Here is a 27,945-nt window from a genome sequence, read left to right as displayed (position 1 = left end):
TACATTTTGCTACTTGACCTGCTCAAGAGGGCACTCAGGCTTCTGTAACAGAAAAACAACTGAACCAAACTTCATTAATTATGGTGTAGACCCTTTATTAGTTGAACTTTTATACAAAGTGTACTTCAACGTGGTACAAACTGTTACTGTTTCTTTTCCAGACTACAGGTTAAGATCTGTTAAGCAGTGTTTTTTGTCCTTCTACTGTATATAAAGGTAGAAAATTGGCAGTGAACCACAATGCTGGAAGACAAGTTCAATGTTTATTTGTTAATAGAAAGTTGCATAGAATTGTAGGTCCTTATAAAAGGCATCTATCTATGTGGTGTGATCTCTCTGACCTACCCTGTTTCAGCTGGCAAGCAGGACAGGAGAAAGGCAAGGCCAGTACTGCTCCCTCCCTAGCACTGCTGAGGAAAAGGGCTGCTGAAAAGCACCATGCCAGAAACATCCCAGAGGGCAGCTGGTGGAAAGGGAAATTTGCAAGGCTACCCCTTTATAAAAGAAAGCTTTGCCACCTGGGATAGGCAACCAGGTCTAATTGAGAGGTGTCCCTGCCTGTGGCAGGAGGGTTGGGGTAGATGATCTCTGAGGTCCCTTCCAACCTGAGCCATTCTGTGACTGAAATTCATTAAAACACCTAAGAACAAGAGAGACCAAACTGCTTTTGGCCAAGTGCTTCACTCTGCTGGGTGTTCTGCTTGCCTGTCTTTCAACTCCTTTCTGTGCTGGTGAGTAGCTCTTGTATGTCTGCTGCTCAATTCATTTCTCTCCTGTGAGACTGCTGTTCCAGTAGTAGATTTATCCTAACTACAGCCTGTCCCCCTCATTAGGTTGTCCACCAACATTCTTCCTTGCCCCTCCTGCGCCTGACTCAGATGCATAGTTCTCAGTTCCACACCTTGTGTTGAAACTCGGATCTAAGCCTGCTGGAAGCTCTTTCCAAAATGATTGTTCCTGCTCCAAGTGAAGGAACCTGAGCAGCAAGACTGACCATTTGTTACTCTAGGGGGAGTGCAGGAGAGCAGGGAATGCAGCTTTAATGCTGAAGGAAAACAGAGGAAACAAATGGTTTATCTTCAACTTGACCTCTCAAGTGAAGAAGTCTGCAAGGGAAACAGCTTACCTGTGTTTGTAACTGGCCTCTTGGTCCTGCAGCATGAAGAAATTGATTTGCCTTCAGAGACAAACTTAGCATCTTATTAATGAAAACTTAGCATTCTTATTAAAGAATCCTTATTCTTTCCCGCCCAATTTCACCTAGGATAAGGATTTTCTCAGCACCTCCTAATACCCTGTAGTCTTAGCAGCTTGCTCTCTTCAAGGTTTTTTGTGACTCTTCCAAGCCTATGATGATTACATCTTGTGCACAAGGATTTAATCTCCTTCTAATGCTAATGCTCCATTAACTCCAGTGCCACCAGCTAGCAGTTCAGAGTGGGTCAGTTAGCTGCTGGCACAGGCTGGTGCATCTGCCTTGCTGCTCTTGGGCTGAGGGAAGGCAGACTGCACTTGCACCTTCCTCTCTCAGCTTCACATTGCTCCCCAGACTGCTGCCTTCTTCTGTCTCCAAAGTGGTAACAGAAGCAACTAAGAGTACCACAACTGTGTGCATGGTTACTGGACCACTTGAGTTACAGTTCAGCTTGTTGTCAGCACAGCTTCACTTGGGAGGAAATGGAACTGATTCCAGTGTGGTTTAGATAAGAGAATGCTAGCAGCAGGAATTCAGTGCTGGAGCCCTCTATCATGCACATCCAGCAGTGGCTCTCACACAAGCCTAAGCCCTAAGAAGACCCTGTGCTTGCAAGTGAATGCCTTCACTTACACCAAGTCTACTACAACATCTGGATCCTCAGTTTTCCTAAGCAGGATTGACAGACTACTTGAAAGGAGGTAAAAAAAAACTTGCTTCTGCCAGCTGCTGTTAAGAGCTGAGTAATCCACGAGCCTGGAAAATCTAGGAGTAGATAAAATAAGAAGATAAGGAGCTATTCAGTTTCAGCCTAGTTAATTGTAAGCCAGGTAACATGAGAACCATACTTCAGCACACACCACCTTGTGAGTGGTTCATTCCCAGAGGAAAACCTTCAGTGCAGAACAGTCATCAGCACAGAGGAATGGGATTCATCCTAACGTACCTGGAGGGCTCTGATGCTGTTAGTTGCTCTGTGTGTCCATTTAAAACACCTCTGCAAGTGCTTGGCTGCTAAAGGAAGCCTGAGCTGACAAGGTCATTCAGCAGCAGGTGTACCAAAGCGTTGCCACAAACCCAGGCTAGGCAAGGAATGGCTCAAGAGCAGTGTGGAGGAAAAAGACTTGGGGTGTCAGTTGGTGACAAACTCCCCATGAGGCAGCACTGGTCAATGGCAGCCCAGCAGGCAGCTGTGTGCTGGCTGCATCCAGAGGAGGGAGACCAGAAGCACAGGGAGGGAATTGTTTCCCTCTGCCGAGACCACACCTGCAGCACTACCTCTAGTTCTAGTGCTTCCAGCACAAGAGGGAGCTGCTGGAGCAGGTTCAGAGGGGGCCACAAAGATGATCAGAGGCTGGAGAACCTCCACTGTAGGGACAGGCTGGGAGAGTTTGGGCTGTTCAGCCTGAAGGCTCCGGGGAGACCTTAGAGCAGCCTTCCAGTACCTGAAGGTCAGGGCTACAAGGAAGCCAGGAAGGGACTTTTCAGAAGGGCATGCAGTGATAGGACAAGAGGGAATGGATTGAAGCTTGAGTGGGACAGGTTTAGAGTGCAGATTAGGAAGAAATTGTTTAGAGTGAGGGTGGTGAGACTGGAACAGGTTGCCCAGGGAGGTCATGGATGGAGGTGTTCAAGGCCAGGCTGGATGAGGCCTTGAGCAGCCTGGGCTAGTGGAAGGTGTCGCTGCCATAGCAGGGGGGTTGGAACTGGATGATCCTGAAGGTCCCTTCCAACCCAAAGCATTCTATGAATCTATGAATTTCCACACTGGAAAGTTCAAACTCTCCAGAGCTGGTGACCAGAAGCTGCACAGATTGCACAGCAGAAAGTCCCTCCTTACCACTCAGAACGTCTCTTCTCACCCAGTTTCATGTTTGTCACTTAGAGGACAGACAGCAGACCAAGTGCTAAGTAAATATTAACCACTACCTTCCTCTACTGGAGGGAATTTAGTTATAAGTGGTTGGAATTCCTAAAACAAATGCAGAGAAAGCAGAGAGCTAGTAACTTGCTTTTAAAAGGTTGGGTGACCATCACTGCCCTGCAGCCTGGGGAAGGTGATCCAGCCCAGCTGGCATCTCCAGAATTTTGAAGTCATTTTCTTCCTGATGCATTAAGCAACGTAGATAAAAATCACATCACAGAAGCATACAGTTAGAGCACACAGAGAAGCACCGACTGATTCCAAGAACATGAAATCTGGTGTTGCCAAGAAGCTTCAAAAGGAGAGTGAATGCTGCAATGGAGTCCCACAGACACCAGCAGCCTACTGAGAACACAAAGCATTGCTACCTTCTACCTCCAGCTTTAATGTGCACGCTGATGGATGTGAGTGGTTAGTGTGAACCAAATTACAGCTCCACTTGGGAGGAAATGGAATTGATTCCAGTGTGCTTTAGTTAAGAGGATGCTAACAGCAGGAATTCAGTGCTGGGGCCCTCCACCATGCACTTCCAGCAGTGTCTCTCACATAAGCCTAAGCTGTAAGGAGCCCCTGCTTCTAGGGAAGCAGCATTTGCAAGTGAATGTCTTCATTTGCACCAGGCCCACTACAACATCTGGATCCTTAGCCTTTATAAAAAGGATTGCCAGTCTACTTGAAAGGAGGAACAAAAACCCCCTTGCTTCTGCCAGCTGCTGTTAAGAGCTGTGTTTCACAGGTAGAGATTGTTAAATATGGCTGCTCCAGAGCTGTGCTATGTTTTGAGCTGGTGAGACTGCTGCAGTGACCTGAACACCATCGATGGTTGTGACTTACTCTCAAATACAAGGACTGAAAGCAAGGAAATGTTTGGACACAGCTTTCTCTAAGATTGTTTTCTTTCAGAACCCCAAAACTTTTACAGAAGGGTTATTTCTATCATTTTTTCAACAAACAAGACCTGAACATGTGCACATCTGCTTCAGTACTGTGAAATCAGTACTGCAGAAGTCAGAGAGTTAGGAGGATTTATTAATGCCAGCAATTAAGGCAGCTCTGGCTGCAGATCTCCATTGCGTAGTGCACCTGCTGCAGAAGGCTGCTGCCTGTCTTTGGTTATGCTGTTAGCCAGGAAGCATTGCTCTGGGTGCCAAGGCAAGCACAGGAATGTATTTGCTTTCTAAACTACAAAATTAGCTTATTCAGATTGTTGCACCTGAAAGTTCAAAACTGATTTAGCACGTTCAGTAAACAGGAGGCCAAGGTTCTTGCCTGGTTACTCCACTGAAGAGCTGCAACAGACAGAATATGGCTTAGTGATACCACTGAGACCAACATGAAGAGGCTGTGGGAGAGGTTTAGTAATAAGGTTTTGAGCTGCAGAGATTTCTCATGCAGTCCTGAAGGGCTACTTGTGAATCTGTTAAAAAAATCCCAGCTCTGACACAACTGCACACTTGAGCACTAATAAAGATGTCTGATGTCCCTGCCCACTGCAGGGGCCTTGGACTAGCCAACCTTTGGAGATCCCTTCCAACCCAATCCATTCTATCATTTTATGAAGTCCAAGTGACTGCACAAACATCTGTCTAGTTGTGGGCATCAGTGTTCAAGTAGCCCTCGACCTGCCAAAAGAAAATGAAGGACACTCTAGGAATTGAGTTATGCTTTAAAGCTGCTGAGTGCCAAGTGGGTTGCTCTTAGGCTTAAAGGAGCCTCCAGAAACAGCTGTTCTTTCACAGATAAAAGCTTTAAATAAATGTGGAACCCCCCCTACAAGCTCCAAGTTGCTCACACATCTGTTTCAAAAGGTTTTTTTTTAGGTGACGTGGCCTTGGGCTTTGCTATTAGCCTTTAAAGTGTGTATTAGCCTAGGAAATTAGAGAAGCTCTGAAGTAAAAGTCAGTCTCACCTGAAGCTGTTGTAGAGCAGTAGCAATACAATTTAAAGTGCTTTCTTTCCACCTTTGAAACAGACTCTAAACAAACACAACCTATTTCATTTCTATTACTGACTTACTAATTCTATCACTTGCTTCCTAAAATTACTACTTAATTATTATTACTGATGCTCACATTTTCTTTCCACTTCACTTATAAGCATGAACCAGACTTAAACGAACTATAAAAGACCAGGAGAGAAACACCCTTTAAGTATCTTTCTCTTTAAAAGGCTCTGGTTTGAAAGACTCCTGTAAATAATTCCCTGCAGAGATAACAAATCAAAGTCTCCTTCCCCCTTATCATGACAAAAATAGCTCAAAGTGTTATTTACCAGTCACTGGTTCTAATGCCCTGTGTTCCCCAGGAGAAAATTCTCCTGTTTCTTTTCATGCCATGAAAGGAGACAAAGTGGAAATCTAGATTTAAAAAAAACCAAACCCAACCAAAAGGAAGGAAATCAGAAATGATGCAAAGTTTACCAAGTAGAAAAGTTTGCCAGGTGGTGAGAGAAATGGGAACAGACTGCTCCTTGAGCTTACTTCTCTTTAGATAACTGTGACTTCCCTAGGCTTTCGTTTCACGCTCTCCAGCCGCGTCAGAGGGCGGAAATTGGTTAGCTTCCTGCTTCCTTCTGTGGTAGTTCCTCGACAGTCCTTCTGCAACCCCCTCAGCAGCTCCATCAGCTCCCGTTTCTCCAGCTCGGCCTGCTCCAGCTCCTGGCGGTGCTGTCTCTCTGCAGCCATCAGAGAGCGCACGTCCGACATCATTCGTGACATCTGGCTCTGGAAGGCAAACGCAGGCTCAGTCGTTAAAGCTCCTAGGAAGACCCTCGAGTCCAATCAACCCAGCTGCCATGACCACTAAACTGTATTCTGAAGCACTACATCTACACCCTTCTTGAACTCCTCCAGGGAGGACAACTCCACCACAGAATCAGAGAATTAACCAGGTTGGAAAAGGCCTTTGAGATCATAGAGTCCAACCTGACACCTAACACCTTCTAATTAACTAGACCATGGCACTAAGTGCTTCATCCAGCCTCCTCTTAAACACCTCCAGGGACAGGAACTCCACCCCCGGGCAGCCCAATCCAATGCCAGTCACTCTTGCTGTGAAGAGCTTCTTCCTAACATGCAGCCTGAACCTGACCTGGCGCAGCTTAAGGCTGTGTCCTCTTGTTCTGTCCCTGGTTGCCTGGGAGAAGAGCCCAACCCCACCTGGCTATAGCCTCCTTTCAGGTACGTGCAGAGAGCAGTAAGGTCTCCCCTGAGCCTCCTCTTCTCCAGACTGGACACTCCCAGCTCCCTCAGCCTCTCCTCACAGGGCTGTGCTCCAGCCCCCTCACCAGCCTTGCTGCCCTTCTCTGGACACATTTGAGCACCTTAACATCTTTCTTAAATTGAGGGGCGCAGAACTGGACACAGTACTCGAAGTGTGGCCTAACCAGTGCTGAGTACAAGGGCAGAAGGACTTCCTTGGTCCTGCTGGCCACACTGTCCCTGACACAGGCCAGGATGCCATTGGCCCTGTTAGCTACCTGGGCACACTGCTGGCTCATATTCAGCTGTCAACCAGTACCTCCAGGTCCCTCTCTGCCTGGCTGCTCTCCAGCCACTCTGTCCCCAGCCTGTAGCGCTGCATGGGGTTTTTGTGGCCAAAGTGCAGAGTCTCCCTGAGCAGCCTGTTTCAACTCCTCACAATTCTCTCAGTAAACACATTTTTCCTAATGTCCAATCCAAACCTGCTTTGGCACAACCTAAACCCATTTGCTCTCATCCTGTTACTGGTTACCTGGGAGAAGAGACCAACATCAGCCTTACTCTAATAACCTATCAGGTGGAAAGCCTTCTCTTCTCCAGACTAAACAACCCCAGCCCTGTCAGCTGCTCCTTGTAGGATACCCTCCACGTTCCTCACCAGCCTTGCTGCTCTTCTCTGGACACACTCCAGGACCTCAATGTCTTAATTGAAGACATTAATGCAAGGGTTGGGCAAACCCCAAGCCAGGAGCAGAGTAACCCTGAAAAACATGTAAGCTATAAGGCTTATTCATTGCTTTGGTGCTTAAAGATCTTTGTTCTGTGCTGTAATGGGAACTGGTTGACTGCAAAGTTAAAAGCTTTGCTTGTTACTTTAAGTTTACAGCACAACCTTCCAACCTTCTGAGCAGAGAGGAAGCACAGTGTAAGCCTGCAGCAGGGCTCTGTGCCAGCACTGGACTGAGTCCCTGTGGACAACACTAGAAAGGGAGCTGGATATTAGGTTACATCTGAGTTGTGATGCATGCCTTATGTTTAGACACTGGAAACGAGTTGCAGACTGACCTGCTGACAGGTTAAGCATGCAGCAAGCAGTGCAGCCCTTCTACAGGGGGTACCCTGCTCCAAATGAATCTGAAGGAGATAAACCACCCGAGTACAGCACCCAGCCTGCCAAAACCAGGTGCTAACGTTTGCTTTGCTTCCCGTGTTTAAGGTAATTCTCATCTCTATGAGATTATCCCTACAAAATCAGGGACTTCTGCTGGGAAAAGTCAGAAGATGGGCCTCTAGGAGAGGAAGTAAAGAAAACACAATCATCAAATTTACCTTTAGCTCCTCAATTTCATTTTGCAAAATACTCTCTTTTTGGACCATGTGTCTTCTCTGTGAATCTAACCTTGACTCCATCTCATGCTTTGCCTCTTCCACTCTGCAGATCATTTCTGACCTAGAAAGTTTATTTATCCTCATTAAGTCTTGTAAGCACAAAAACAAAAAAACAAAAAAAAAAAGAGAGAGATTTTCAAATTCCAGAAAGCCTTTTAGCAGCAAACAGCCTGATCTGCTTCCCACTCTACTCTACAGGACACCGCTCTACATCTGAGTTCTGAAACCAGGCAGGAGAATTCTTTCTGTCTTGATGCATTTGAAGCAGATTTGAGCCTGACTTCAGAAACTATGCAGGAGAATCCTTCCTGTCTTCATGCATTTGAAGCAGATTTCAGGCTGCGTTCAGACACCAGGCAGGAGAATCCTTTCTGTCTTGATGCATTTGAACCAGATTTGAGCCTGAGTTCAGAAACCAGGCAGGAGAATCCTTTCTGTCTTGATGCATTTGAAGCAGATTTGAGCCTGAGTTCAGAAACCAGGCAGGAGAATCCTTTCTGTCTTGATGCATTTGAAGCAGATTTGAGCCTGACTTCAGAAACCAGGCAGGAGAATCCTTTCTGTCTTGATGCATTTGAAGCAGATTTGAGCCTGACTTCAGAAACCATGCAAGAGAATCCTTTCTGTCCTGATGCACTTCAACCAGATTTGAGCCTGACTTCACAGCAATGCTCAGAAACACGAGACTCAGACAGTGAATTAAAAGCAGAAATGGGGAGGAGTATGGGAAAATAATGATGACAACAAGAAGATAATAAAAATAGTATTCTGGAATATCATGGAAAGGGAAAGCTACAGAAACATGTAAGGGGAAGCAGAGGTAAGAAGAGACATAGTCACCAACTCTTACTTATCTGCCAGGGTTTTAACAGAAACTGAAAATTAGATGCTCAGAGGTTCAATCTTTCAGTCTGTGCCTAGCAAAGTAATCAGAGATTTTTATCTTCTGGCTTTGTAACAACATAAACTAAATACCATTATTACATAAGGTGACTTTGAGTTGAGAATTTAGATGCTCAGAGGTTGAATCTTTTTAGTCAGTGCCTGCAAAAATAAGTAAAGATTTTTTTTCATCTTCTGGATCTGCAAAAATGTAAATGAAACACAACTATTATCCAATGTGACTTTGGGTCTGTAAGAGGCCAACAGAGAAATGAAATTGCAAGCTTCAACCCAGTTTTCTTAAGGAATTTGCCATTGAATCTAATCAGCTCACAGCTTTGTTCAACTGCAAACAAGATTTACAGTAACTTGGACAAAAACTAATCAGAAATAATCTGAAGTGGCAGACTGGATGTTGAATGCTTCCAAGCAGGACTATTACTGTTGTTCCTCCATTCAGACTGCTGTTAATGCTTGGGCCTTACTTCTTTGTGAGCAGGGAAGAGGTTGGCTTGCAAAGTCCCTGTTGTTTGTGCTTGAAAGGAGGAACTTATTTCTAGAATACTTGCAGTTGTAAAGAAGAAAGGAATGAAGTTCAAGAAGCAGTCAAAAGAGGTTTTACATTAGCTGGCTAAAATTTAACACCCAGGGAGTGCTAGATTGAACAGAAATACTCCTAGATGTACCTACACTATCCTCTCTTTTTGACTGCTGGTAGAAGGCTTTAGTTTCACTGTCACTGTTACCCAAGAAAGACCTGGAAAATGGAGGATTTCCCCCACTGAATCAAAGAAAAAGAATTCAATAGACTTGTAAAAGGCTACTTGCTTGCAGATTAGAGAGGAAAGGATAAATTCTTCGTAGAAGCCTCTGGGGCAGGAGGAGGAAAGACTCTGGGGCAAAAGAATAGTCGGTAAAGAATCAAACGAGTAAGAAGGTAAAGTCTCTGCTGGCACATAATAATAGTCTGGCCCATCAGCATCAAGTCGTTAACAGGGTACTTGACACATACCAGAACCCACTGCTAGCATTCCAAGCACTTTCTGCATCGATTTTAGGCCCAGGCTACAACAAAGGTCAAAGAAACAGAAGGTGTGTACCGAAGCAGCTCCAGCTCAGTCCTCAGCTCTGCCACACAGTTGTGCTGCGTGTCCTCTGCGCTGAGGATGGTGTAACCGCAGCCGTTGGGGCACTCGCGGCTCCGGTACTCGCATACTGCCAGGTGTCTGTCCAGGTTACGCCGCTCGATGTGGACTGTGCAGCCTGAAGAGAGAACAGCAAGGTAAGCCAGGTCTGTGCAGCTAACAAAAGTGCTTTAATTAATTCCATACAAAAGCCCTTTGAGCAAGCTGCAATATCCTGAGTGAAGCAACTGCCAGTCTGTAAAAGCAGTGAGAAAAGCGATTTCATTACAGTAGACCCAAGAGGGCTTGCTAGTACCTGAAGGGGGCTATAAGAAGGCTTCAGAGGGACTGCAGTGACATAACAGGAGGCAATAGTTTCAAACTAAAGAAGAGCAGGTTTAGATGGGATGTTAGGAACAAGTTCTGCACCATGAGGGTGGTGGAACAAAGCAACAGGTTGCCCTGGGAAGTAGTTGAGGTCCACCCCTGGAGTTACTCAAGGTTAGGCTCCTCAGGGCTCTGAGCAACCTGATCTAGTAAAGGATATCCCCTGCTCACTGCAGTGGGGTTGGACTAGATGAGCTTTGGAGGTCCCCTCCAACCCAACCCGTTCTATGATTCCATATGAGCCATCCAACCAGCTGCTTTAGAAATCAGTTTGGCTCCTTAAGTGTTCTGGAGGTGTTAGTGCATTGACTGAAACACCAAAACAAGCAGTTAAAGCTGAAAGGCAATCTCGTAAGCTGACAGAAAGGCAAACAAATGCACTGCTCCATTTCCATGCATTTGAAATCCATCACATTCATTTATGTTGGTTAGCTCTTGGGTAGGAAATTGCCACACATCAGCAACACATTCTGTTTAGAAACCAGTGCTGCAGAGAGAGGTTTGTGTTTGAAAACAACTGCTGTTATTGCCATGCTGTTGGCAGAAAGATGACAAACAGGAGTTTTCTGAACGTCAAAGACTCAGCTTCTTTGCATGCTACTCACCAGCATTGGAGCAAGGTATCTGACTGTACTCACACTCCCTTTCATGCCTGTCTATAGACTCCAGAGAACAAACCATTTCACAGCCGTACTCTCTGTTTTTGCAATGCAGCTGCAGACGGTTCAGGTCGTTTTTCATATACCTATGGGCAAAAAAAAACAACCCCACAAAACTAATTAATACATGTTTAAGCCTGGGAACTTCACTTAAGAATTTCTGATTTCAGATTGTCACAGAATCACAGAATGTTGGGGGTTACATTACATTATATTATCATAGAATCAACCAGGTTGGAAGAGACCTCCAAGGTCATCCATTCCAACCTATCCCCTAGCCCTATCCAGTCAACCAGACCATGGCACTAAGTGCCTCATCCAGGCTTTGCTTGAACACCTCCAGGGATGGTGACTCCACCACCTCCCTGGGCAGCCCATTCCAATGCAAATCACTCTCTCTGTGAAGAACTTCCTCCTAACATCCAGCCTATACTTTCCCTGGCACAACTTGAGACTGTGTCTGATTGTCCAGTCCAATCCCCTGACACAGCAGGAGCACCTAGGGCAGGTCACACAGACACACATCCAGGCAGGTTTTGAATGCCTTCAGAGAAGCAGACTCCACAGCCTCTCTGGGCAGCCTGCTCCAGGGCTCTGGCACCCTCACAGGGAAAAAAACTTTTCCTTTCTGTCCCCATGGCATCTCCTCTGCTTCAGCTTGCACCCAATGCCCCTTGTTCTATCACTGGACATCCCTGAGCAAAGCCTGGCTCTGTCCTCCTGACACTGCCCTGTACATCCTTACCAACATGAATGAGGGCAGACCTCAGGCTCCTCTGCTCCAAGCCCCAGCTCCCTCAGCCTGTCCTCAGCAGGAGATTTTGCAGTCTTAATCATCTTTTGAGAGAAGCAAGCAAAATTCTAACCTCTAGCAGGAAAAGTTATGAATCACCAGTTTATCATATTAATAACAAAAATATTAACATGATTATATTGGTATTATTATAAATAATAATACAATTGATATTGTGAGAACAATAATAACCACTCTGTGACTAACCAGCTTAATCTAGTGATTTTTAGAGTTCACCTGACCATACCTGAAAGCACCAGGCTTACAAAGGAACAAGATTAATGGAAAATTCAGTCTCCCAAATTAAATGTGGAAGTGAAATCTTCCTTTTTGAATGCATTTTTAACCATGCCCTTTTACATTACCAATAACACACACTAGGGCTACTCATTCATCATTTCACTTTTGTGATTCTAAACTGACCACAGCTGAGTACAGGCAAAGCAGTCCAGGAATTAAACCCTAGGCTTCTGACTACTCTAAACTTCCAATCTGCAGACAGCTAAATCCCATTAGTGACAAAAACACTGGGAGTGCTAATGGAGTTCATTTAACATCTGCAGCTGAAGGTTTTAAAGACAAGGTAAGTGTTCATCTGAGCAAGATTAGACAAGGCAGTGGTTAAACAGCAAGCAGTGTCCACTGATGAAACTATGTGCTGGCAACAGCAGGAATAGAATGATCTATAGGATCCCTTGTGCAAGACAGTACATCATACAGGCCAACTGCCCCACCAGTTATGGAAGAGACTTGTGGGGAACAGCTTGCTTTATAGGACAAGGTGGCTCAAGAGAGATACTCTCATGACTAAGGACCTTTTTTAACAATAATTTGAAGGTGAGAAGTTTAGATCATATCTACAGGAGTTAGCATAGAATGGCTTAGGTTGGAAGGGAGCTCCAACTTTGCCACCATGGGCACTGACACCTCTCAACTAGACTCAGCTGCTCAAGGCCTCATCCAGTCTGTCTTTGAACATTCCCAGGGAGGAGGCATTCACAACCTCCCTGGGCAGCCTGTTCCAGAGTTCATCACCTTCATGATGAAAAACTTCCTAAAACTCAGTCTAACCCTGATCTCCCTCATCTTCAAACATTCCTGTCTCTAGATGCCCTTAGGAAAAGTCCTCTCCAGCCTTCCTGTAGGATCCCTTCGGATACTGGAAGGCAGCTCTAAGGTCCTCCAGGAGCCTTCTCTAGGCTGAACAACCCCAGCTCCCTCAGTCTGTCCTCAGAGCAGAGGGGCTCTGGTCCTTGGATCATCCTTGTAGGCCTCCTCTGGACTCCAACAGCTCTGTGTCCTTCTCATGCTGGAGACACCAGAACTGGGCAAAGTATTGGAGGTGAGGTCTCCGTAGAGCAAAAGGGCAGAATCTGCTCTCCTGCCCTGAATTCTCTCTGCTCTCCTCTTGCTGCAGCCCAGCACACACCTATCTTCAGGGCTGCATGAGGGCAGTGCTGGCTCCTGGGGAGCTGCTCAGGAACCAGCACCCCCAGGTCTTTTTCTTCAGAGCTGCTCTCAACCCACTCTGCACCCTGACTGGATTTGTGCCTGGGATTGGCCTGAGCCAGATATTTATTAGAAATGCCACTCTAGTATCTAGGGAAGACTGAAAAGAAAACCAAAGGACAGAGAATGTTCAGTAACTGCTGTCAAGAGCTGTTTTGCCTGCTTTCTCTAAAAACAAAACATGTGAAGAAGACATTCAGAAGAATATCCAGACAGGTATCTAGGATCAGCATTCAAGGTATAAAAATCATAGAATCAACCAGGTTGGAAGAGACCTCCAAGATCATCCAGTCCAACCTAGCACCCAGCCCTAGCCAGGCAACCAGACCATGGCACTAAGTGCCTCAGCCAGGCTTTGCTTGAACATCTCCAGGGACGGTGCCTCCACCACCTCCCTGGGCAGCCCATTCCACTCTCTCTGCCAACAACTTCCTCCTAACATCCAGCCTAGACCTACCCTGGCACAGCTTGAGACTGTGTCCTCTTGTTCTGTTGGTGGTTGCCTGGGAGAAGAGACCAACCCCACTTGGCTACAGCCTCCCTTCAGGTAGTTGTAGACAGCAGTGAGGCCACCTCTGAGCCTCCTCTTCTGCAGGCTGCACACCCCCAGCTCCCTCAGCCTCTCCTCATAGAGCTTGTGTTCCAGGCCCCTCACAGCTTTGTTGCCCTTCTCTGGACACCTTCCAGCACCTCAATATCTCTCTTGAATTGAGGAGCCCAGAGCTGGACACAGCACTCAAGGTGTGGTCTGACCAGTGCTGAGCACAGGGGCAGAATAACCTCCCTTGTCCTGCTGGCCACACTGCTCCTGATGCAGGCCAGGATGCCATTGGCTCTCTTGGCCACCTGGGCACACTGCTGGCTCTCATCTTCAGCTACTATCTACCAGTACCCCCAGGTCCCTTTCCTCCTGGCTGCTTTCCAGCTACTCTGTCCCCAGCCTGTAGTGCTACCTGGGGTTGTTGTGGCCAAAGTGCAGAACCCTGCACTTGGCCTTGTTCAATCTCATCCCATTGGCCTCTGCCCACCCATCCAGCCTGGCCAGGTCTCCCTGCCGGTCTCTCCTACCCTCTAGCAGATCAACACCTGCTCCTAGCTTGGTGTCATCTGCAAACTTACTGATGCTGGACTCAATCCTCTCGTCCAGGTCATCAATAAAGATGTAGAACAGGACTGGGCCCAGCACTGATCCTTGGGGAAACACCACTAGTGACAGCTGCCAACTGGCTGTGGCACCATTCACCACCACTCTCTGGGCTCTGCCATCCAGCCAGTTCTTGACCCAGCACAGAGTGAATCTGTCCAAGCCATGAGCTGCCAGATTGGCTAGGAGCTTCTTGTGGCAGATGGTGTCAAAGGCCTTGCTGAAGTCCAGGCAGACTACATCCACAGCCTGCCCCACATTCACCAGATGGAGAACAAACTGAGTCTTCTTTCCAGTTTGAAATCTTAGTACCTTGAAAGTTAGTGACAATAGAAAATGTTAATGCCTTCATCCAGTTGATGGGTTTCTGTCACAGTCATACTGGGTGAAGTCGACCTGCCTGTCAGTAAGTGACAAGGGATGAAGCTGTGCAAGCAAGGCTGAGGAACTCTCAATTCACGTAATTTCCACATGCAGCAAGATTCCTGGGTACCTGTAGAGAGGTCGCAGCAGAGATACATCAATCATCTGTCTGTCTTCAGGGCAGTTGCTGTGGTGAACAAGCCACCCATGTATGCAAGCAGTACAGAAAGCATGTTCACAAGGAGCCTGCAAGGGATCTTCTAAGACATCGCGGCAGATGGAGCACAACAGCCCTTCGTTAACGTAGCCAACAAACCGGTCTATGTCATAACCCATGCTCTCCACACACCTTCAGCCTGTGGAAACAACACAGACATAAAGCAGTCTTGCTCCTGGAGCTCTATCACTAGATCCACAAAAAGGCTTGGAAGCAATGCTAGAAATAGGGAGACCTTCATGTGAAGGAAGAACCTGGGAGGTGAGACTGCAAGCCCCCACATACCTAGGGGAGTTTAAGATTCAACTGAGAAATTGAGGATGTCTTGATCTAAAATGATGATCCTCTGAACTTTGAAAGCAGACTTTAGCAGACAGCTACTACTGTCTCTGCTCTGATGACACCACACCTGGAATACTGTGTACAGTTTTGGGCTCCCAGTTCAAGAGAGACAAGGATCTGCTGGAGAGAATTCAATGGAGAGCTATGAGGATGATTAGGGGACTGGAATATCCCTGCTGTGAAGAAAGGCTGAGATCTCTGGGGCTGTTCAGCCTGGAGAAGAGAAGGCTGAGAGAAGACCTAATCAATGTCTAGGAATATCTGAGGGCTGGGTGTCAGGATGAAGGTTTTGGTCTCAGCCTCTCCTCATCAGCCATGCCCTCCAGTCTCCTCATCATCCTCACAGCCCTCCACTGGACTCTCTCCAGCAGATCCCTGTCCCTCTTCAACTGGGGAGCCCAAAACTGAGCACAGTATTCAAGATGAGGTCTCACCAGGGCAGAGTAGAGAGGGAGGAGAACCTCCCTTGATCTGCTGGACACACTCTTCCTAATCCACTCCAGGATCCCACTGGCCTTCTTGGCCACAAGGGCACATTGCTGTGCCATGGGTAACTTATTACCCATTCCAAGTAAAACAGTTTTCTGTTTGAAACACATCCTATCTTTGGAGATTTTACTACATATGTATGTAGTTTGTCAATGTACTTCAGAAAACAGCTTTCTGATCAGTAAAAAGATGCAATCCTTCCTTCCTTCAGTTTCTCTTCACTGTTTTATTATGCCTGTGAGGACAATTGGAAAGAGGAAGGCTCAGTAGTGTTTCCTAAGTGACCAAGCCCAACGTCTAAGCAGCCAGCTGCTGAATAGATGCTGTCCTAACAGCCCATTAAAACAGAGTTTTCCAAAGCAAGCCAATGGAAAATGTACAGTTCACAGTATCACAGTATCATCAGGGTTGGAAGAGACCTCACAGATCATCAAGTCCAACCCTTTACCACAGAGCTCAAGGCTAGACCATGGCACCAAGTGCCACGTCCAACCTTGCCTTGAAGTGCCCCAGGGACGGCGACTCTACCACATCCCTGGGCAGCCCATTCCAGTGTTCAACATGAGAGCTGACTGGTCTGGGGATGGGAGGTGGCAGGTAATCATCACTATCTCCTTATCACAGAACTGAATACTCTGCTGCCATAGGGACCTCCAGAGATCATCCAGTCCAGCCCCCTGCCAGAGAAGGATCACCTAGGGCAGGTCATACAGGAATGCATCCAGGTGGGGTTTGAAAGTCTTCAGAGAAGGAGACTCCACAACCTCTCTGGGCAGCCTGTTCCAGGGCTCTGGCACCCTCACCAAGCACAAGTGTCTCCCCGTGCTGAGGTGGAACCTCCTGTGTTTCAGATTGTACCTGTTGTTCCTTGTCCTATCACTGGGCACCACCAAAAAGAGACCAACACCTTCATCCTGACACCTACTCCTCATGTATTTTTAGACATTCCTAAGATCCCCTCTCAGCCTTCCCTTTTACACACTAAACAGCCTCAGGTCTCTCAGTCTTGATGTCTTTTGAAGCCTTAGTTTTGTTTGCAAGACCGATGAGAAGAGAATTAAATCTACTGACACAATACGGCTTAAAAAGATTACTGCCTGTTACTGAACCTTCTAGGACCACCAGTATGAGACATAGAATTAAAAGCTACACTTGTACCAGGAAAGCAGAGCTACTTGATAATTAGTACTTTAACCTAACGCTTCCACTTGCTGTCCTGCTGCACCACACCACCACACAGCGGTACCAGGTGTGCATCCCACAGACCACCTCTGAGGCTTCGGAGGGCTGGAATCTGCTGTACAGAAGGAAGACGAAGGACTGAAGAGCTCAGAGGCTCTGCAGGGGAGGAACTTTGCACAGCTATGGAGAAGGCCTCTGGGCCATGCCGAGGTAGGTGTTTAGGAAGGGCTGACGATTTCTGAGCCATGGGGAAACAGGGTATCGGGATCAGGGAGTGCCAGGACTAGGAGAATATGGAGCAAAGCTGGAGATGGGTAGGCTCAGGCTGAACGTGAGGGCAAGCTCTTCAGCATGAGTGGTGAGAGGCTGGAATGGGTTGCCCAGGGAGGTGGCTGAGGCCCCATCCCTGGAGAGTTTAAGGTCAGGCTGGATGGGGCTGTGGGCAGCCTGCTCTAGGGTAGGGTGTCCCTGGGCATGGCAGAGGGGTTGGAACTGGCTGCTCCTTGTGGTCCCTTCCAACCCTGACTGATTCTGTGAAACAAACAAACAAAACTGCCCTGGAAACACCCGGAGCCGTAACGCCGAGCAACCGCATCCGAGCAGACACATCAGGCCGCCTAGCGTTACCTTCTCGCCCGGACGGCGCAGCCACCAAGAGTCCAGCGCAGGGGCTGCTGAAGATACAAGCGCCAGGCCTGCCGACGCCCAACGACCCCTGACAAACGCCAAAGCCCCCGCACAAGGCTTCCCGCAGCACAGCCCAGCTCCGCACAGGCCACCCGCGCCGGACTCGCTACCGGCCCCCGCCGCGGGAGCAGCCCCGCAGCGGCCGCAGGGTCCGCTCACGGCTCCCGCAGGGCTCGCTCACCGCTCCCCGCTCCCGCAGGGCCCGCTCACCGCTCCCGCAGGGCCCGCTCACCGCTCACCGCTCCCCGCTCCCGCCGGCGGCTGTCGCGAAATCGAGGCGGCTTTTGCGGCCGCTCTCTCTTGACGGCGGCGCGGCACAAGGCAAGGCAGGTGGGCCCCTCCGCCATGCTGTGTGCGGCCGCTCCGCCGCGCCGGCGCCGAGCACCGCCCTGCCTCCCCCCGCGGCACGGAGCGGGCGTGCGCCGTGCGCGTCACCCCGGCGCGCTCCCGCCCGTAAGCGCGGCTCCCCGGCGGGCGGCGCATGCGCGGCGCGGCCAGCGGGCTGACGGGAGCCGCCGGCGGGACAGTTGAGTGCCGAGGCGGCGGCGGCGGCAGGGGCAGCGACGGAGGTACGGGCAGCGCTGCTTGCGGGTCAAGGCCGCTGGGCTCTCTTCGCGGGGGCGGTGGAACGGCTGGGTGCCCGCAGCTCCTGTGTTTGGGCTTAGGGAGGCACCCTATGGATCTGTCTCCTTCTCTCCGCAGCCTTTATCGGGCGGCTGGGGCTGGGTGGGCCGGGTAACAGCAAGTTTGCAGGTGACACCAAGCTGAGAGCAGATGTGACTGAGTTGGAGGGCAGAAGGGCTCTGCAGCGGGACCTTGACCGCCTGCACAGATGGGCAGAGTCCAATGGGATGGTGTTCAATAGCTCCAAGTGCAGGGTGCTGCACTTTGGCCACAGCAACCCCATGCAGAGATACAGGCTGGGGTCGGAGTGGCTGAGAGCAGCCAGAGAGGGATCTGGGGGTGCTGATTGATACCTGCCTGAACATGAGCCAGCAGTGTGCCCAGGTGGCCCAGAGAGCCAGTGGCATCCTGGCCTGCATCAGCAATGGTGTGGCCAGCAGGAGCAGGGAGGTCATTCTGCCCCTGGACTCTGCACTGGTTAGACCACACCTTGAGTGCTGTGTTCAGTTCTGGGCCCCCCAGTTTAGGAGGGACATTGAGATGCTTGAGCGTGTCCAGAGAAGGGCGACGAGGCTGGGGAGAGGCCTTGAGCACAGCCCTACGAGGAGAGGCTGAGGGAGCTGGGATTGGTTAGCCTGGAGAAGAGGAGGCTCAGGGGAGACCTTATTGCTGTCTACAACTACCTGAGGGGAGGTTGTGGCCAGGAGGAGGTTGCTCTCTTCTCTCATGTGGCCAGCACCAGAACAAGAGGACACAGCCTCAGGCTGTGCCAGGGGAGATTTAGGCTGGAGGTGAGGAGAAAGTTCTTCCCTGAGAGAGTCATTGGACACTGGAATGGGCTGCCCGGGGAGGTGGTGGAGTCGCCGTCCCTGGGGCTGTTCAAGGCAGGACTGGACGTGGCACTTGGTGCCATGGTCTGGCCTTGAGCTCTGTGGTAAAGGGTTGGACTTGATGATCTGTGAGGTCTCTTCCAGCCTTGGTGATACTGTGACACTGTGACACTGTGATACTGTGTGATACTGTGACACTGTGACACTGTGATACTGTGTGATACTGTGACACTGTGATACTCTGTGTAATGTGACTAACACCGCTTTTTGCACCTGCGTCTCACCTTGTAATTGCCTACAAAAGCTCTTCAGCCTCACCATCTGCGCCGGGGATATCTCTTGTAATGCTCAAGAGAGCAGCCTAAGCTTGTACCAGTAGTAATGGAAGCCTGTAACAGCCTTGTGCAACGACCTCGAGTTGATCATGTACAACTTTGATATGTTTTCTGTGTATCTATTTCATTTCAAGATGCCTTTAAGGAGAAAAACGCTCCTGAATTCAGTGCTTGCAAAACAAGAGGCTTTGCTGAGGCGTTTCAGGCTGTGGTTTTATGGTTCATTTGTCCAAGCTAGGTTGCTAATAGCAGGCAGGACCTGTGCTGTTCTCATGTCCTTCAGCTGTTTCTTCCCTCAGCTGCACCTGCTAGCACCATCGCACGACCAGGGTGGCTCTGAGTGGTGGTTACTGCACAGGAAAGGGCTCATTTGCTTGTTAGGTGATTTAGTTGTCATGTGGAGTTGTTCCATGCTCTTGCTGCACCTGCTCAGATCCCACCCACAAGCTCTCACATCAGTCATAGTGAGACTGAGGCAACCTCAGCAAGTGTAAAGCTGATACCAAGCTGAGTGGTGCCGCTGATAAGTCTGAAGGATGGGATAGGTGCCATCCGGAGGGACCTGGACAAGCTGGAGAGGTGGGATGAGGAGGATCTCATGAGGGTCAATAAGGCAAAGTGCAAGGTCCTGCAGATAGGTTGGGGCAACCCTTGCTATCAGTCCAGGCTGGGGGATGATGAAGTGGAGAGCAGCCCTGCAGAAAAGGGCTTGGGGGTGTTGATGAAGGAGAAGCTGGACATGAGCCAGCAAAGGGCACCTGCAGCTCAGAAGGCCAATGGCATCCTGGGCAGCATCAAAAGCAGTGTGGCTAGCAGATCAAGTGAGGTGATTCTGCCACTCTGCTTTGCTCTGCTGGGACCTCACCTGCAGTGCTGTGTCCAACTCTGGGGCCTCTAACACAAGAGAGACACAGACTTGACAGAGCAAGTCCAGAGGAGGATCACCAAGCACCTCTGCTATGAAGACAGGCTGAAAGAACTGGGGCTGTTCAGCCTGGAGAAGAGAAGGCTCTGGGGAGACCTTAGAGCCACATTTTGATCTCTGAAGGGGATCTGCAGGAAGACTGGAGAGGTACTCTTTAGAAGGGCTTGTGGTGATGAGTGTAATGGTTTGAAACTGGAGCAGGGCACATTTGGGCTGGACATCAGGAGGAAGTTCTGCACAGTGAGAGTGGTGAAATCCTGGCACAGGCTACCCAGGGCTGTGGTTGAGGCCTCATCCCCGGAGACACTGAAGATCAGACTGGATGTGTCCCTGCACAGCCTGCTGTAGTTCGAGGTGTCTCTGCTGAGTGCAGGGAGGTTGGCCAAGATGCCTTTTGAGGGTCTCTTCCAGCCCAATGCAATCTGTGAATCTGTGATATTTTTTTTTTCTATATAGGACTATAAAGATGAAAAATCTAAACCTTATTATTTATTGTAGTTTACATTGTATTTCATAAATCCTATCTTTTGAAGGCACAGGGAGAAAGATGTATTACTGGAAGCAATACTGGATTTTAACAAACACGACCCCCTGATGGTTTTCATAGTTGCAGACAGGGAACGAAGTTACTGAGTTATGAATCTTTCAATTTCTTATTAATTTTCAAATCTCTTAATGAGTCTCTTTTTGTGGTTTAAGACCCAATGGCAGTGCAAAGTCCAAATGGATTTGGAAACCAGCACACTTTGATTACAGATATCACAGTATCATCAGGGTTGGAAGAGACCTCACAGATCATCAAGTCCAACCCTTTAGCACAGAGCTCAAGGCCAGACCATGGCACCAAGTGCCACGTCCAGTCCTGCCTTGAACAGCTCCAGGGACGGCGACTCCACCACCTCCCCGGGCAGCCCATTCCAGTGTCCAATGACTCTCTCAGGGAAGAACTTTCTCCTCACCTCCAGCCTAAATCTCCCCTGGCACAGCCTGAGGCTGTGTCCTCTTGTTCTGGTGCTGGCCACCTGAGAGATGAGAGCAACCTCCTCCTGGCCACAACCTCCCCTCAGGTAGCTGTAGACAGCACTAAGGTCACCCCTGAGCCTCCTCTTCTCCAGGCTAACCAATCCCAGCTCCCTCAGCCTCTCCTCGTAGGGCTGTGCTCAAGGCCTCTCCCCAGCCTCGTTGCCCTTCTCTGGACACGCTCAAGCATCTCAATGTCCCTCCTAAACTGGGGAGCCCAGAACTGAACACAGCACTCAAGGTGTGGTCTAACCAGTGCAGAGTACAGGGGCAGAATGACCTCCCTGCTCCTGCTGACCACACCATTCTTGTGCAGATTATCAGCTGCAGAACTGCCCTGTTCCACAGGAGATGTGACAAGGTCTAGAAGTGCAGTAGGCAGAGTTAGTGTAGCACTTCAGTGCTATGTATATGTATACACTTCAGTGCTATACAGCTATGCATAGTCCACATGTAGGGTCATGATCAAGTCCTCGGTTGGCTTCCCATGTGCCATTGTGCATTAGAGGACTGGGCAGAGAACCTGTTCAGCACCTAAAGCTGGTTGTGGTCAGCACTGCCAATTGCAGCCCGCATTTCTGGAGGGTTCTTGACACCTCTGCAGCTTTCAGACTGACTACCAGTTGTTTATACAGCAGGCACTGCTGTTGTAACAATCAAGCTGATCCCTTATTGCACAAGGTGAACTGAAGTTCATGTGTTAACACTGTTGTCTAGCAGGCTGAAATTGGGTGAACTGTTGGCACAGAGACAAAGCTCTTTCCTTGTATGCTTAGTAACAGCCACAGTGGAAGTGACAGGATGTTTTGCCATATAGGTTTGCAGCTAGTAACAGCATCTGGTATGTACTAACTGTTCAGAAGAAAGGGAAGAAAGGTTGTTGTGCCCTTGTAAGCCACTGGAGTGCAGGGTAGCGTCAAAAACTGCAGAAACACAGGATGCAAACATGCTCTTAAGGTGAGAGGGAGGTAGAGAAGGTAGCGTCTGCATCTCTTCATGGTTTATTTTTACTTGGTAGTTGGTAACTAAAATGAAGAGTCCATGTACATATGGAGAATTAAACTAAAGCATCTTCCATAAATTGCTGTTCCATGCTTGCCTCCATCATTGCAGTGCTGGATTATTCTATTGGATTTTTTTTCCCCCTGGCTTTTATTCTTGTACTTTGAAGTACTGAGATGACAATTTGTTACTCTAGTGACTGCAAGCATGTTTTGTCATCACAGAATTTCAAAGTGGCTTAGGTTGGAAGGGACCTTAGAGATCATCTGTTCCAACTGCCCAGCTATATGCAGGGTCACCTCTCAACTAGATTTGGCTTCCCAAGGCCTCATCCAACCTGGCCTTTAAAACGCTTCCAGGCAGAGAGCATCCACAGCCCTCTGAGCAGCCTCTTCCAGAGTCTCACCACCTGTGTGCTGAAGGACTTCTTCCTAAGATCCAGTCACACACAGTATCACACAGTATCACCAAGGTTGGAAGAGACCTCACAGATCATCAAGTCCAACCCTTTACCACAGAGCTCAATACCAGACCATGGCACCAAGTGCCACGTCCAGTCCTGCCTTGAACAGCTCCAGGGACGGCGACTCCACCACCTCCCCGGGCAGCCCATTCCAGTGGCCAATGACTCTCTCAGGGAAGAACTTTCTCCTCACCTCCAGCCTAAATCTCCCCTGGCGCAGCCTGAGGCTGTGTCCTCTTGTTCTGGTGCTGGCCACCTGAGAGAAGAGAGCAACCTCCTCCTGGCCACAACCTCCCCTCGGGTAGTTGTAGACAGCAATAAGGTCTCCCCTGAGCCTCCTCTTCTCCAGGCTAACCAATCCCAGCTCCCTCAGCCTCTCCTCGTAGGGCTGTGCTCAAGGCCTCTCCCCAGCCTTGTCGCCCTTCTCTGGACACTCTCAAGCATCTCAATGTCCCTCCTAAACTGGGGGGCCCAGAACTGAACACAGCACTCAAGGTGTGGTCTAACCAGTGCAGAGTCCAGGGGCAGAATGACCTCCCTGCTCCTGCTGGCCACACCATTCCTGATGCAGGCCAGGATGCCACTGGCTCTCTTGGCCACCTGGGCACACTGCTGGCTCATGTTCAGGCAGGTATCAATCAGCACCCCCAGATCCCTCTCTGTCTGGCTGCTCTCAGCCACTCCGACCCCAGCCTGTATCTCTGCATGGGGTTGTTGTGGCCAAAGTGCAGCACCCTGCACTTGGAGCTATTGAACGCCATCCCATTGGCCTCTGCCCATCAAGGTCTAAATCTACTCTCCCTCATTATTGACTTTTCAAATGAAAAAGGAGATGCTCCACTGCAGAATTTGCTGTACTGTCTCCTTGGTACTTAAATAAGACACTGCAATGCTGCTGCTTTTAAGTTGTTTTATGCTTGTGAATTAAGGCTTTTAACTGAAAATATTTTATGCTGTATTTTGGTTTATATTGCTTATATTATTATCTACAGATATATCTCTATATTTAAACCCCATTCTGACTGCATTTATCTTTATCTGCTTCCTTCCTTCTTTCCTCTCCACCCTCCAGAGCAATACAACTCAATATGAGGCGATCAGCAGCTCCAAGTCAAGTGGTAGGAAATGTAACCAAAAAGCCAAGGTTTATTCCACCAGGAAAAGCTACCACAGTTCATCTCAAGAATGAACCTAAGGAGATGGACCAAGAAATGAAATTAAAGGAGGTAAAGTGACCAATGCACTTAAAAGTATATTTGTTCCTACAGTATTGTAACTGAAAAATAGCATCTAAGCTACTACAACACAGACAAGTTTAGAATCTTGCATAACAGCCCTATGGACTGGTATGGGTTGGGGATTAACCTGTTGGAGAGCAGTAGGGGAAAGGGACCTGAGGATCCTGAGGGAGAAAAGAATGACCATGAGCCAGCAATGTGCCCTTGTGGCCAAGAAGGCCAATGGCATCCTGGGGTGTATCAGAAGGGGTGTGGTGAGTAGGTCAAGAGAGGTTCTCCTCTGCCTTTACTCTGCCCTGGTGAGGCTGGGGGTGGAGTATTGTGTCCAGTTCTGGGCCACTCAGTTCAAGAAAGACCTCAGGGAACTGCTTGAGAGTCCAGTGCAGAGGCACAAAGGTGATGGAGTGAAACATCTCCCTTATGAGGAGAGGCTGAGGGAGCTGGGACTCTGTAGCCTGGAGCAAAGGAACTTGAGGGTTGCCCTCGTTCACGTCGATCGGCATGTGCAGGGCAGTGTCAGGAGGACAGAGCTAGGCTCTGCTCATGGATGTCCAATGGCAGGACAAGGGGCACTGGGTGCAAGCTGGAGCAGAGGAGGTGCCCTGGGAACAGAAGGGAAAGCTTCTTCCCTGTGAGGGTGCCAGAGCCCTGGAGCAAGCTACCCAGAGAGGTTGTGGAGTCTCCTTCTCTGGAGACATTCAAAACCCACCTGTATCTGTTCCTGTGTGACCTGCTCTAGCTGCTCCTGCTCTGTCAGGGAGGTTGGGCTAGATGAGCTTTTGAGGTCCCTTCCAACCCCTAACATTCTGTGATATGCTTAGATAATCTATTCAGAATAGATTTTTATATTCTTGCTCTTATTATACTTGATCTTATTTATGAAGTGAAATAATAAATAAAAGTAATGAGTATTGAACTCAAATAAATAAAAATAATGAGCATTGAACCCAACATCAATACTCAGTGTAGCTGAGGTATGGATTGTACCTTGGCATGGGCTTTGGATTCAAATGTTTAAAACGTTTTGGCAAAAGCAGTTACAAACCTAAAACACTTAGTAGTGAAATGTGAGTACTTTGAGTTACAGTCTTGCTGCAAGAAATTTCTCTGAAACCTTTAATATCAACCAAAAAAAAAAAAGCATCACAACTTGTGCTGATCTTTATCTACAGGAGGTTTCCATTAAATTCACCACTTGCACAAGTGGTGTTTGATATTGTGTGCTGCTGTTTTGGTCTTGTGAACACTGAGGTGCATGTTTCTGTGAAGGATTAATTAGTCTCTTAACTCTCTTGTTGCTCTCTTCTCTATTTCTCTTCCAATGCATGAAGGGAATGCTATTGTGAACTTGTTTCTCTTTCACAGATAGATGACATAAAGGGAAGTGCTTCTCCACTTTCCAAAATATATGACCAGAATCAAAATGCAAATTTTACACAATCTGTGGAGTCAACTGTTAAAGGAAGGACTACAAAAAAACGTTTCAGCATTAGTAAGTGCAGCAAGGTGGAAATGGAAACACTAAATACACCCAAAGCAGGTAATACATTTGTTCTTATTTACTGCCACGTTTTCTAAAGGAATTTTAATGCTTATGATTTACATGCTAAAGTTTGGTAAACTGTTAATATGAGTCATGTAGTGTTGGCATTGTTTGGTGTTCTGCTGGTTTAAGAGTGAAAAAAAAACATAAACAAATGAAGAGTTTTTTAGTAGAAAAGGAAAAGAGTTGATGGTTTAGAAGCCACTTGGTAGTATGTCTTCCATAAGAGTCCTACAGTTAACTCAATCCAGAGTAATAGGAATAGGCTGCCCAGAGAGGTTGTGGATGCCTTCTTTCTAGAAGTGTCATCAGGTTCAGTGGTGATGCAACTATTGTGCTGTGAAAATGATCCTGAATGGAGGCCACCTTAAACTGAAGTAATTTGTTAAAAACTTAGGTTCTTCAAGATAGTGTCTACCCTTCACATCACTTCTGTCTGCTATTCATTACAGCTAATATAGCAATAATGTAGATGATGTAAACCATAACCTCCTTTGTAGTGTGAAATGAAATTATTTTGTCAAAGCTGGTTTGGTATGAAGTTCAGAAGTAAGGGAAACCAGTTGTGAAAGCCAGAACCAGCAAGACAAGAAAGGGGATTCTGTTCCTTTATGCTGCTCTTGTGAGATCCCACCTTGCATGCTGCATCCAGTGCTGGTATCTCTATCTCTGGAAATGCTTTGAGTACCTGAAAGCTAGGCAATGCCTTCATTTTGCAGCACACAGAGTGGATGTTAGGAGGAAGTTCTTCAAAGAGAGAGTGGTTTGCCATTGGAATGGGCTGCCCAGGGAGGTGGTGGAGTCACCGTCCCTGAGGGTCTTCAAGAAAAGCCTGGATGAGGCACTTAGTGCCATGGTATGGTTGACTGGCTAGGGCTGGGTGCTAGGTTGGACTGGATGAGCTTGGAGGTCTTTTCCAACCTCACTGATTCTATGATCACAAGGAGAACACAGTCCTGTTGCAGCAAATCCAGAGGAGGCCACAAAGATGTTCCAAGGGCTGGAACACCTCTGCTATGAGGATAGGCTGAGAGAGCTGGGGATGTTCAGCCTGGAAAAGAAAAAAAAGTGAGAGGACCTTAGAGCTGGCTTCCAATAGCTGAAGGGATCCTCCAGGAAGGCTGCAGAGGGAATTTTCCTAAGGGTGTCTAGAGACAGCACACAGGGAATGGTTTGAAGCTGAGGGAGAGCAGGGTTAGACTGGATCTTAGGAAGAAGTTCTTCAGTCTGAGGGTGGTGAGACTCTGGAATAGGCTGCCTAGGGAGGTGTTTAAGGCCAGACTGGATGAAGCCTTGAGCAGCTGAATCTAATTAAGAGGTGTCCTTGCCTGTGGAATAGATGATCTCTGAGATCCCTTCCAACCTAAGACATTCTGTGATTATTATTAACATTGTAATGGAATTCTATCTGACTGCCAGTCTCTGCAGCCAATGAATAGTTTTCTGTTAAAGTGGTATAAAAATAATTAAAAGATTGAAAAAGTCTGTGTTAGTTTGGTTTGTTGTCTGCACAGCATTTAATGTAGATTAGAACTGTTAGCTTTATGTGATACTCAGAGTTGCTGTGTTTGAGTTTTCCAGTGCCACAGTGTAATGTGTAAATAAATCCCTCAGTTTCCATTGAGATTCTTGTGAAACACCTGTGGCCCTCTGGACAACTGTGCTGTTCACAGAGCTTTCTGAGACCCAGCTCTGAAAAGACTGTGCATTCTTTCAGAAGAACCTCCTTGACACATGGTGTCCATTTCCTGGAGGAGACAAGTAAGGATTTGATTAGATAGCATCAATCTAACAGTTAGAACAGATCTGGCTTTAAAAATACTTCTTTTCTAAGCTTCTTTTCAAAATAGACTTCCCCTCCCCCAAAAATTCTCACTTAAAGGCTAAGTGATTCAGTAATTTTATGAGGTGAGATAGATCTAAAGACATTTTAATAAGATTGCAGCCACTGTGCCCTGGTGGCCAAGAAGGCAAATAGTATGCTTGAGTGTCTCAAGAAGACTGTGTCAGCAGGTCGAGGGAGGTTCTTCTCCTCCTCTCCTTAGCCCTAGTTAGACCACATCTGGAACACTGTGTCCAGTTCTGGGCTCCTCAGTTCAAGAGGGACAAGGAACTGCTGGAGAGAGTTCAGTGGAGAGCTATGAGGATGGTTTAGGGACTATAGCATCTCTCTTATGAGGAAAGGCTGAGAGCTCTGTTTAGTCCAGGGAAGAGAAGGCTGAGAGGGGATGTGATCAACATGTACAACTATCTAAAGGGAGGGTGTCAGGAGGATGGAGCCAGGTTCTTTTCAGTGATACCCAGGCATAGGACATGGGGCAGCAGACTTAAACTCAACCACAGAAAATTCCACCTCAACATGAGGAAATTTTTTTACTGTGAGGGTGCTGGAGCCCTGGAGCAGGTTGCAGAGAGAGGTTGTGGAGTCTCCTTTTCTAGAGATGTTCAAAACCCACCTGGATGCATTCTTGTATGATCTA

The 27,945-nt window shown here is 48.0% G+C and overlaps 2 protein-coding genes across 4 annotated transcripts in view; one reads left to right on the top strand and one right to left on the bottom strand.

Moving 5' to 3' along the window:
• Positions 1–74: 74 nt before the first annotated feature.
• On the bottom strand, positions 75–17,698 carry LOC135181471 (E3 ubiquitin-protein ligase NRDP1-like). Of its 2 annotated transcripts, none has more exons than XM_064154704.1 (6): positions 17,426–17,698; positions 14,699–14,924; positions 10,706–10,845; positions 9,690–9,852; positions 7,648–7,768; positions 75–5,841 (listed from the first exon to the last, which is right to left on the bottom strand). In XM_064154704.1, the coding sequence occupies exons 2-6, from the start codon at positions 14,902–14,904 to the stop codon at positions 5,605–5,607; spliced, it is 867 nt and encodes a 288-aa protein (XP_064010774.1). In that variant the 5' UTR covers positions 14,905–14,924; positions 17,426–17,698; the 3' UTR covers positions 75–5,604. The 2 variants fall into 2 exon arrangements, with proteins under 2 accessions (XP_064010774.1, XP_064010775.1); XM_064154705.1 differs by having other exon boundaries at positions 10,739–10,845.
• A 221-nt stretch (positions 17,699–17,919) lies between these two features.
• RAD54B (RAD54 homolog B) overlaps positions 17,920–27,945 on the top strand; it is a 75,286-nt gene continuing 65,260 nt past the window's right edge. For both annotated transcript variants that reach the window (XM_064154700.1, XM_064154699.1), the window contains exons 1-3: positions 17,920–18,054; positions 23,757–23,910; positions 25,288–25,462. In XM_064154700.1, the coding sequence (XP_064010770.1) occupies positions 23,773–23,910; positions 25,288–25,462 (313 nt within the window). In that variant the 5' untranslated portion in view covers positions 17,920–18,054; positions 23,757–23,772. The remainder of the gene's footprint in view (positions 18,055–23,756; positions 23,911–25,287; positions 25,463–27,945) is intronic.

This window comes from Pogoniulus pusillus, chromosome 14 (assembly GCF_015220805.1).
Source record: "Pogoniulus pusillus isolate bPogPus1 chromosome 14, bPogPus1.pri, whole genome shotgun sequence".
NCBI lineage: Eukaryota > Metazoa > Chordata > Aves > Piciformes > Lybiidae > Pogoniulus > Pogoniulus pusillus.
The sequence above is the reverse complement of the archived record's forward strand: the minus strand, read 5'-3'. Positions and strand labels throughout refer to the sequence as shown.

What these genes read in the sequence shown, in the direction of transcription:
- LOC135181471 (XM_064154704.1), bottom strand. Translation starts at nt 14,904, where the DNA reads ATGGGTTATGACATAGACCGGTTTGTTGGCTACGTTAACGAAGGGCTG. An exon ending in CTGCTGCGACCTCTCTACAG is followed by an intron (nt 10,846 to 14,698) that starts GTACCCAGGAAT and finishes TTTTGCCCATAG; the next exon opens with GTATATGAAAAACGACCTGA. An exon ending in GATACCTTGCTCCAATGCTG is followed by an intron (nt 9,853 to 10,705) that starts GTGAGTAGCATG and finishes TTCTCTCTTCAG; the next exon opens with GCTGCACAGTCCACATCGAG.